Consider the following 11,364-nt stretch of genomic DNA (forward strand, 5'->3'; position numbering starts at 1 on the left):
ACTATTTTGACGTGAACCTACGTAAAATAATCAGGAGAATAGATTGACGTCGAGAAAATTTTCAAATTCTTAATAGATTTTAAGTTATGAATTTTTTTTTTCATTGTACCTATTTTTGCAATTTGCTCAAAAACTATTAGTCGGAGAACAATCGTCTTTTTTGAAAAAGATAGGTAATTAAAAGAGCTTTCCAACGATAATACACTTCAAGGGTTATCTACAATAGTTCCGAGGGTATTACCAGATAAATGAAAATTTTTCAAACTTCGACAAAAATTGGAAAGATCAAAGATAAAAAAACGAAGCAATTGACTTTTGGCACTTTTAAGAATCCTAAATAAATGTAAAGACATGAAAAGGTCCATACATCTTTGCTAGAGCGAGTGTTGAAAAAAATTAGTATTTAATTTTTGTGAAGGTGAGTGACTTGACCACCAAAATAAGCAAAATTTTTATTTTTTTTATTTTTTTAATTACGGCAATACTAATTGAAAAAATGGAACTATATTGATGTAAACCTATGTAAAATGATCCGGGGAATCGATTGGCATCGAAAAAATTGCCAAATTCCCAATAGTTTTTTAGTTGTGAATTTTTTAAAATTTTACCAATTTTTGCATTTATCTGCAATTTGCTCAAAAACTATTAGTCGGAGAACAATAATTTTTTTTGAAAAAAATAGATAATTCAAAGAGCTTTCCAACGATAGTACTTCATGGGGTTATCTCTGATAGTTCCGGAGCTATTGCTCAACAAATGTTCCGGGTACCCAAAATCGACAAAAATTGCGACGAAAATTGAAAAAATCAAACATCAAAAAATCGAACATATGGACTTTTTTTGGACTTTTAACAACTCTAGAGAGTTGTAAAGGCATATATAAATACGAAAAAGTATGATAGAACGAATTAAAAAAAATAATTTTTTCACTTTCTTGAGCAAAAAAAATCAAAATATTAAATCTCAAAATTCCCAATAGTTTTTTAGGTATGAATTTTTTTCTTTTATCCATTTTAACTTTTGTTTGCAACTTTCTCGAAAACTACATTAGTCAAAAAAATAGAAATCAAAAGAGTTTTCAAACGATGATAAACTTAGTCAAGTCACGTCTAATAGGAGTTTTATTCTAACTAAGACTTGATTAAATTCGAATACTTTCCATTTTGACAAAAAAATTAGGAACTCCCAAAATGAATGTCAGCTTGGTTGTTAGTTTTGGAAAAAACCCATTTCTGTAAACAGTCAGACCTTCGGCTTTTCCAAAACTTGTCAAAAAAGCCCCGTCACAAAAAGCGCTTTTTGAAAATCTTCCAGTCCTAATCCAATGTCGGATGATCTGAGAGTGTGTGGGGCGCTTAAGCTAGCGTATTTCAAAGATCAGGTTTCGGCGGGATTGCAACAGAGTAGAAGTCAACTGACTCGGAATTAGTTTGGTTTGCTCGGTATCGAAAGCAGCCGGCTCTTGGCCAAGTCGTGCTTTAATACATCACGTCAAAATCACAATGAATTACAAGGAAAAAAATTCCGCTCTGCCTCCCGCACAATAAACAAATTTTGCTTCCGTCAAGTGAACGTGCCCATATTATGAACACCGAAAGTGAGTTGTTTTAATTTAAGATGCGCCTCCGGTTCTTCATTCTACTTCTGCTTCAAGTCATGTGCGAGGCTGATAATAAGGTAAGTCTGCAAAATTGCCCCGACTTTAATTGGCCTCGCAATGCACGCGCTGCAATTTTTCCCAAGTGTAATAACAGAAACAGCAATCACATGCGATAATTGCGAACGCCACTGGCAGACAAAAAACGCAAGAATCAATATTTAAATAGTCCGCAGGTAGCTAACCATTTAAAAATAGCGTTCAAATTAATTCGAGACAATTGGGATGAATGGTCCATGGGTCACTGCTCCGGCAATTCATTCACGAAATTGAAATCGAACCCGCCTTTTGATGGGTTCGATTGTGTGTGATCTGGGTCAAATGCCAACAGCGTGACAATATTATTTCATGGATTTTTTTGGGCGCGAGACTAATTTAAAACCAGGAGTTACTGACCTATGCTTTGTTTGACCTTTAGTTTGAGCCCATCTGGGTCCCTGGTCGTAAAGTTTCAAATTAAGTAGACTTACAATGAGACAACTATTTTTGGACTAGGGTAAGACGATCGGTGGCAATAGCACCTTGAACCTGCTTGAACCCAGAAAGTCGAGATTAAATGCGAACGCCGTTGTAAATATTAATTGTTGTGAATAAATATTTACGTCATCAAGGGGAGAAGTCTCACTGGGACACGACCCTGTCCCCAGCTCGTGATGAATAGGTGTTTGTTCGAGATTATTTAATTAATTGTTGTTTTTGTCCTTACTGACCAACATCGATAAAAGTTCACATTTCAGGAACGTTTTCCATGTCAAAGCGAACAAATATTTATTTACTGACACTTGTACGTGCCAGAAAGTTTTTAATTTATTTATTGCGACTTAATAACCAATAAAAAATATTTTGTATACAGCAATAATTCACTTTGCCACATAAATAAATATTTTGAAATAGAATACGTTTAATAATTACAAAATCGCCTACGATTGTAATTTGATTATTTTCTCACTTTATAGAGGATGCGATGTGTAAATAATTTGGTCTTGAAATTTAAATTTAGCCAAGTCAAGTTTACAATAATAGTATTTCAGGAAGAAAAATTTTAATGATCGCGCTACAAATACGAGCAATTATGAAAAATTCCTTTTAAATGGTTGCTCTAATAAATCTGCTTGGTACTAAAATAAAACCGAAAGCGTCCATAAATCTGGGTGTCATCGCGAACTCAGGGCCGTATTGAGTATTATCACGTAATCAACCTAATCACAGCTCCATTTAATTATTACAAAAATGAAACAGAACAATAGGTTTTTAACTGGGTCAAGTCACCAAAATATACGTTGTTTGTAACTATAGATCAATCTCAAATGCGGTGTTACCGTTTTTTTATCAAAATTCGTTTATTATTTACTTTTATTTTTTTAAACTTGAACTTTGTGTCTTCCGTTCTCCGCATTATTAAAATAAATAAGTGTGTAAAAATGCGTGTTACGCCAAACTTAACCTGAAATAAATAAATCACCAAATCCTGAATGAGCTCTTATCCCGCCTTTAATTATTTGTTTAGTCTAAATAAAACAAGGGCCTTTTTGAGCCTCTCCCCTTAATTGCCCCAATATAAATTGTCCCAACGCGCGCCAAACTGTGCGAAACCAAAAATAAATCCGGAAATGACTCCAATTTTCCCACACTTCCGCCTTAAAACCTTGCACAACTGCAATTGAATCGATTTAGCAGTCTCCAAATTGGGTCACGCAAGCCATATTTTCAGACCCATCATCACGACCTCCAAATTTCCGAAGCGCGCTACTCGCCTTGGTCCCCCTGGAGCCGTTGCATCGACTGCATTCAGAGAAGGATCAAGAAGTGTATTTCCCCCAAATGCGAGGATTCCCGCATTTACGAAGAAAAACCCTGCGGGAAGAAACGCTGCAAGAGGAAAGCGCGCCAGAAAAAACAATTCCGGGTCGTACAATTGAACGAAGTATGTTTGGGGGATTCACAAGTGTGTTTTTTAAGACGGATTCATTGTCTTAGGATAGTAGCCATTTGCTGCGTCAAGCGCCTTCTCGCATTTGGAGCAAATGGTCCAACTGGTCGCCCTGTTCGGAGAATTGCAGGACGCAGAGGATCAGGATTTGCAGGAAGCCGGGACGCTGCAGGAAGAAGCAGCAGGAGCAGACGGCCTACTGCTACCACGACAATTCCATGTGTGAAAACTACGTTCTGAACTTGTTGGATAACCAAGACGCATACGGTGCGTAAGGAATTATCCACGAATAGAAAACGGGTCCCTTTTTGTTCAAATATTTGCGGTTCAATAAATAAATAATCATAAAGCTGGTTAGTAAATAATGATAAAAATATATAAACACAGCGTTGGGCGAAAATATACCTAGAACCGAGCGATTTTTGCCAAAACTATTTGCTCTAGCAAAAAGATTATTAATACAATATCAAGTCCCTTAAAAATATGAAGGATAAAATTAGTTAATTTTAATTATAACAAAACCAATTTTGAATCACCCTCTAAGTATAGTAATCATTACGGACTAATGTACTACATTACCACTTGCTTTTTTCTAGTCCAGGTAAAAAAAAACGTTCTAGACCTAATAATTTCTGCTCCAAAAGCATTGTGCGCTGATTAAGAAGTTTCAAATTAGGCAGTTTTCCAAAATTAGAGTTGTGGTCACCTCATTAAAGCGGTTTCTGCATATGATTTCGTTTCCTTTTAAAGAAAGCAACCGCTACTACCACTACAACAACTTGGACCGCCGCCTCCCGCAGCGCCGCCGCTGTGGGCAGCCTTTCCGCAAATCGCGAATGCTGAAAATCATCGGCGGCACCGAATCGAAGAAGTACAAGTGGCCTTGGCACGTTGCCATTTTAAACAAATACTACGTAGGTATCCCGAAATGGGTCAATTTCAACGCTTGATAACCTCGGCTATAAATTTTAGGAAGTGTTCTGCGGAGGCACTCTCATAGGCCCACGTTGGGTCCTCACAGCTAGTCATTGCATACGTCCGATTTTACGCGTAAGACTGAACGAACATGACCTAAGGGCTCGAGATGGACGCGAGCTCGAGATGACTGTTCACACGATTTTCCAGCATCCGAAGTTCAACCACAAAACGGTGGATAATGACATTGCCCTACTGCAACTACCAAGGAGTGTTAATCTCCCCATCGCTTGCCTGCCCAAGACCAGGCCCAGGCCCTCGGAGGTTTGCTCCGTCATGGGCTGGGGCAAGGTCAGGACCAGCGACACCTACGGCACCCACACGCTGCACGAGGCCAAGGTGACTGCTATAATTTTTCTCCAAATTTCCAAAAGTTTTTTAATATACTATTTTTCCAGCTTCCTATTGTGGCGGCGAGCGTCTGCCGCCGTTCCTACCGCCACTTCCTCATCACCCCCAACATGTTATGTGCTGGTTGGTCGTCAGGGGAGGCCGACACTTGCGCCGGGGACAGTGGCGGGGGGCTCATGTGCCCCTTCAAACGGCGTTCAAGACTCGCATACAGCGTCCAAGGCATCACAAGTTTTGGGGACGGCTGTGGTTTGAAAAACAAGTACGGCATTTACACCACTGTGTTTAACTACCTAAAGTGGATCTATTACGTGATGGACCACTACTCATAATTCAGTATTCGCAAATTTAACACTTTTATAGCTATTTTTGACATTAACTGAGCAATAAACTTGATTTGTAAAAAGTGATGGTTTTATTGACCCGTCCGTCGTAATTGTGCTGACGCAAGGGGACAATGTCCTAGGATTTTTGGCACGAAATCAAACGCTTGTTCCTTTGAAATTGTATTTATTTATGAAATATAATACACAATGTTCAACATAATTCCAAACTCGGCTCACATTTAAAAACACACTTGACACCACAAGCTGGAAAATCATCAAATGCCGTTTTCCTTATAAAAAACAGACACACGCCCACTCATCCAATTAACTATTTTCGAATTGCTATCACATTTAAACCTTATTTTACGGTTCGCTCAAAAATCGAACATATCATCCGTGAACGAATCATCAGAGCCAGTCGACGTAGTCGTCCAACTATCAGACTCACTATCGAAGAAATTATCGTCCTCATCATTGTCATCATCATTGTTGGCGTTATTATCGTTGTTGTCGTTATTCCCGCCCACGTTGAGCATCAATCGATCTAGAAAATCAACATCGACTGCAAAACATTATATTACTTTTGCCACTTTTCTGCAATTACCATCATTATCGGAACCGTCATCGTCACTCCCATCCATATCATCATCCTCCTCTTCCTCGTCCTCTTCATCCTGCATCAAAAAATAAACAAAAACGCAACCACAACTTAAACTTTTTACTTGTTCATCCTCATCGTCTCGCTTCCTCCCGACATCATAGATCCGCACCACGGACTCTTGAACCGACTGGTAAACCCCCTGATTCTCCACAATCACAATTTGCGTATCGAACCGATTAACCGCCAAATCGTAGATGTTTTTCTTAACGTCAATAGTAGCAATACTCGAGTAATCGATCGCATCCACTGTTTTAAAACTCGAATCGAATGTCGAGTCACCATTATCCAATTCCTGTTCCATCGAAATGGCATAAATCGCACTATTGACCGGTGAAAAAACGGCAGTACGTTGATTCAAAACTGGCACTGTTTTCAACAAATGAAAAGTTCGCACATCCCAAACCTCAGTATTTGATACAATCTACAATTAACTATGTATTTCCCTAAGCAAAAAAAGCGAAAGTACCTCTAAGCCGTTAGGGTGGAACACCCCACTTTGGGTCTGATTCAACTTATCCAACTTGTGAATCTGTTTGCCCGAATTGACATCGAAAAGCACACCATCTGATAAAACCAAATCATCGAACGGGCTAAATGTGGCTTTATTTCTAGTGTATTGGTTACTATCTGTAGGAACTAAACGCAAGATTGATTGGCCCGTGACGGCGTCGTAAATCTAATTGAAAAAATTATAATTTGCCAAACTGTGAAGTGTTACTCACTGTTGCAACTTCAAGTTTAGTCGCCACAATCCGCTCCTGTGTCACTTTACTAAACTCAACATGTTCTTCATCGTCCAGCGCAAACCTAAACCACAAGTTAGACGCTAAATTCGCAGAACCGAACATTTCTGGTCATCGAGTGGTCAAATCAGACCACCAACTGTATGGTTTTATACAAACGGTTAAAAAAATCGCTTTGCGAGTTGAATTAATTTTTTAGACAATTGTTTTTGATATTTTCGAGTTTCGCAAAAAAATTTTAAGTTCGACTTAAAGTAAAAAACTTACTTCATCTCGGAGTTCCTTATGGCCCAGAGTGCGGACAGAGGCCGCCCCCACGTGGAACTCGTCAACAGAAACTCCCCACTCCTGTTAGGCTCCAAATGAACGATATAATTATCGTGCGTTTGAAACATAAACTCTTCATTTCCAGTATGCAGATTAAAAATTCGTATATCACCACTGTAATCACCCACGATTATGCTTTTATCACCCGGTAAAAATTTCGCACAAGTGAAGAAATCGCCATCGGACGACGACCGAATCGTTTGAACTGGACAAAATCTCGAATGAATAAATTTCCGGTCCATAGACTTGGACTGATACCCAATAGCACGTCGCGCACACCTCACCACAAAATTATTGGCTGAGGCTATCTTTGGTTTAGGGTCTGGGCATTTATGTGGACTAGAAAACACCATCAGAAACACAACCAATCATAGGAGTTTAAACTTACATAAAGAGATTGAATTTGGGACAGTTGGCCATGGGGTTTTTACATAACGCATGCTGATTGGTTAAATACTCGGTTATGATCGAATCGAGCGTGACTCGGGGCTGTTCGGGTGGATTCGTCGGTTCGTCAAGCAAGCTCTGACTCGGCACCCTAACTACAACATCGCTATTCGTTTGTTTCTGTAATCGGGAGTTTTGGACCGGTGGTGTCGCGACCACTTGATTTTGGTGTTTCCTGAAATTTTTTCTTAGCAAAAAATATGATAATTATCTACAATGACGACCATACTTTATTAATTTAATAGCAGGGGAAGTACAGTTGGAACTATTAATAAACGATGTCTCCTCCTTTTGCACTGGTGACTGCGGTATTGTGCGGTGTTGCATTGGAGTGAAATTTAACTTAAGCTAAGACATTTGTTACACTTAATTATAGCTTTGGTGAATTGCTACTTACCCTAGATGGTGTTAGAGTGGACGAGTATCGGAATTTGGTTGGTTGATTTGTTGAAATGGGCGTGACTGAGTTTCCCAAATTTGCTTCCTTCACTAACATAGAGGCCGTTTCTGGACAACCTTTCGTAATTAAATGTTGGTGGATGAGTTGTAACAATTGCCGATCATTGAATTGAATTTTAGTCTGAGCCACAACGTTAGCTCTATGTATGTTGGCTAAAGAAACTTCCAAGTCATTTCCCCGATGTTTCGTTTTCCCCGAAAGTCGTTCCAAAAGTTCAAGTGCATATTTTTGGAAAGTCACATGTTCTTGGCGTTTTTCTTGCAAAATTGGGTCCCTCATTAAATCTGCAATTAAGTCAGTTGTTACCCCACTCGGATTCGCCTCGTATCAAGACTTACTCTGCAGTTGTCCGCTCGTAAAAAGCGGTAATTTTGACACGATCTGTCGGACAGTTTCCGACCGTGCTAAGCCGGCCAATGCTTTACAAGCCAAAGTTCGTATACAGTCCGCATCAGTGATTGGTGTTTTAATATTCATTAATTGCAACAAAACCATAATACCACTATTAGACCTGACACAATCCCAAACTCTCTGAATCAATTCTTCGCTACTTTTGAGTTTAATTTTCTTAATTGGGCTGTTAACCGTGGCCGAATATCGGGTTAAAGTACCACCAACCTAACAAAAAAATCAAACAAACGTCTGGAAACGGTAAAAAACGTACCCTATTTATGGGGGCACACACACAATTGACAATGACTCGAAGCGCAGCCTTTTGTACATCAGCATCGGCCACTATTTCACCCTCAGCGGCCCCCAAAATAATATTAATCCCTACAGAAGAAAAAAACAATAAAAAATCCCAAAACTGTGATTTTCTCGTACCAACTGTGGCACTCTCCTCTGGCAATTCCACCCTATCACAAAATAACAATTGAACTTTAGGCATCACACACGCAATAGCCAACGTATCCAAAGCCGACCTGACCGTCTCAGCCCTCCCACTATAATTCCACTCATACGCAAACGCGATTATTTTCAACAAGAGTGTGATTCCCCCTAATTTGAGTAACTGATCAACTGGCGTCCAATGGCACCGAAACGGCATATATTGCAACAACGTTTCGACGTTCTGTTGCACCTCTTCAGGCGATGACTTGTACGGTTTGTAGCTCGGCTGCGCCGGTAAAGGCGGCTGTGCCATTTTTTCGTTAAGTCTAAGTTGTGATCTTTTAATTGGTTCTACTTTTAGGTTTAGATGAGCTTCAAGGTAACGACGGTATGCAACACAAACGTGGCGAACGATTTGACGAGCGGCGCACTCTTGATCTTCGTTTAGTTGAGTCGTATCGGTGTCCGGCAGTAAAATTGATAAAGTAGAAATCTGTACATATAACTCTAGCAAACAATTTTTTTTACTTGGGATAAACTTACCACATTGTGTAACTTTCGTAACCCATCATGAGCATCAAATTCCTCCAAAATCACTTTGAATTGAAACGTGAGACCGAAAAACATTATAGCATGACATCGGCCCGAATCGTGTGAGCATTCCAAAAGCCATAAAGCATACCTAAGATTTTTTTTAAATTATGAGTTTTAATTGATTTTACAAACTGTAAGGTATAACTTAGACTTACTTGACTAAACTGGTGATCATGTATTTCGGAAGCAGACAAACCCTCTCCATTGCCTCCTCACAATACCCCAAATAGTACAAACAAATCGAGACCCCAGTGGCTGATATTGACGGCCTTGGCACCTCCAGAAGTGCCTCAAGACCATCCATTTGAATAAACTCAATCGAGAATTTTTTGTGGCATAAAAGAGCAGCAAGATATTTCAAGGCTTCAAATGCAAGTCTTGCTTCTTTAGTCGCTCGGACATTCACATACTTTAAGACCAAACTAAGAGCGTCATTTTCGAAAACATGACTCAAAAACTCCTGATATTCACCCAACGGTGTCAAATAACGTAAAATGAGTATTTGACGCGTTGCTATAGTTGGCGGAAAAATTTGCACGGTTCCAATCATAAAACTTTCAAGCTCTGCCCACGACGAATTGCTCGTTTCGTTAAATAGGAAGGGTTTTTGAGGAGAGCCTTCATCAGCTTCGCTTGAATTGTGCTCCAGCTTTAGTTTTTTGCGTTTTTGGCCGCTTTCCGAATCTGATAACTGTATTAAACGTGAGACCATATCACGAGGAGGAAAAGGCGCGCTTACCTCACTAGTGTTAATCACATCAGTGTTTTCTTTATTAAGTGTTGTTTTCGAATTTGGAATAACTCCATTCTCGCGGGCTGTAAGAATAATTATTGAAGGGTAAAATACAATAGGGTGTCGTTACGTACGCCTTTTAATACCAGAGGGTGAAACTTTTACGACACCGTCACCGCGATAAGGGGGCGACTTCATTGAAGATAAGTGTGCAAAAGGTCGAGTATTTGTCGTGGTCAAAAATTCCGAGGAATTTTGAAGCCTACGCAGTCTTTGAAGTAGTAAAGGCACAAGTCGTCCGTTTTGTTCCCTATTTTTTGGTAATTAACTGCGATAAGACCAAAGCGGAAACTTACCTAAAACGTGTGGCAATTTCTGGAATTTCCATTGCAGCAGCTAAAAGCCCCGTTGCGTAACTTTGCAGAGGTTCTATTGAATTTGTAGTCCATTTAATTAAACGGTGAATCAAATTATCCATATCGGGCTGAAACTAGTCGTTAGTTTTCCCCCCAAAAAAATAATTGACACGTACTTGAAACACCACTGATGTCTCTAAGCCAGGCATTACGTCTAGCATCAACCTACAAGCTGCAATATTCAACTGATCAACATCCTTGTCTGTGATTCCTGACCGAGAGTAGTACGTTTCTCTCAAATAATCGTTAACAAGCTGAAAAAATATTTATGTGTGTCTTTTTATGTTTTTGTGGAGAGTTAATACTTTGTTCATAAAAATATCCTTCCTAAAAAGCGCTTTTAAAATTTGGCCAAGTTTGCAGTCAGGATCAGTTCGTGAAGGGTGGCGTTCATCAAATGGGTCAGGATCCATTTTCAGGTAATTTTCAGTCTCCACCTCGCATATTTCGGCCAATCTGCCAACAAAAGGGTAAGAATTTGCCAAATTAAGGCAAGATCTACCTGGTGAGTGTCTGAATGGGGTCATAATTAGGCGCCGTATGTTCATCTTCCCAGTTTCTTATCAGAGTTGTGACTTCTGACATAACAGAAGTCGAATTGCTGTTTTCCGACATTATTGGCTCAAAACGTTATAAAATAAAGGGCATGAGGTAGTTTAACATAACCTAAAATACTTTACAGTTCCGTAATTGCAAGGTGAGATAATTAGGACACCGGGAGACTGGCAAAAACAATGCGATAATGTGAACTCTACACTTCTGGCTTGTAAAAAATCGTAATCAGTTTGATTATTTCACAAATTGGCGCAATACACATTCACAAAGCGCAAAACACAATTCTTGGCTTCCATTGAAAAATCGAGCACGTATGTTACTAAAAAAGTGCCGCCAATGGTACAAAAAAAAAACAGAG

General features: G+C 39.3%; 2 protein-coding genes across 2 annotated transcripts; one reads left to right on the plus strand and one right to left on the minus strand.

Moving 5' to 3' along the window:
• Positions 1-1,390: 1,390 nt before the first annotated feature.
• On the plus strand, positions 1,391-5,319 carry LOC656688 (uncharacterized protein). Its single transcript, XM_008195846.3, has 6 exons — positions 1,391-1,677; positions 3,369-3,581; positions 3,635-3,854; positions 4,338-4,501; positions 4,560-4,901; positions 4,961-5,319. Exons 1-6 carry the CDS (start codon positions 1,618-1,620, stop codon positions 5,243-5,245), a joined length of 1,284 nt encoding a protein of 427 aa, XP_008194068.1. The 5' UTR covers positions 1,391-1,617; the 3' UTR covers positions 5,246-5,319.
• An 84-nt stretch (positions 5,320-5,403) lies between these two features.
• On the minus strand, positions 5,404-11,334 carry mahj (mahjong). Its single transcript, XM_064356728.1, has 20 exons — positions 10,954-11,334; positions 10,757-10,907; positions 10,568-10,705; positions 10,392-10,519; positions 10,170-10,345; positions 10,042-10,118; positions 9,458-9,993; positions 9,252-9,390; positions 8,703-9,201; positions 8,542-8,651; positions 8,216-8,495; positions 7,815-8,161; positions 7,647-7,765; positions 7,359-7,592; positions 6,911-7,309; positions 6,623-6,707; positions 6,367-6,576; positions 5,962-6,321; positions 5,844-5,913; positions 5,404-5,801 (listed from the first exon to the last, which is right to left on the minus strand). Exons 1-20 carry the CDS (start codon positions 11,064-11,066, stop codon positions 5,614-5,616), a joined length of 4,359 nt encoding a protein of 1,452 aa, XP_064212798.1. The 5' UTR covers positions 11,067-11,334; the 3' UTR covers positions 5,404-5,613.
• Between the last annotated feature and the right edge of the window lie 30 nt (positions 11,335-11,364).

Source organism: Tribolium castaneum, chromosome 5, assembly GCF_031307605.1.
Source record: "Tribolium castaneum strain GA2 chromosome 5, icTriCast1.1, whole genome shotgun sequence".
NCBI classification, from domain to species: Eukaryota; Metazoa; Arthropoda; class Insecta; order Coleoptera; family Tenebrionidae; genus Tribolium; species Tribolium castaneum.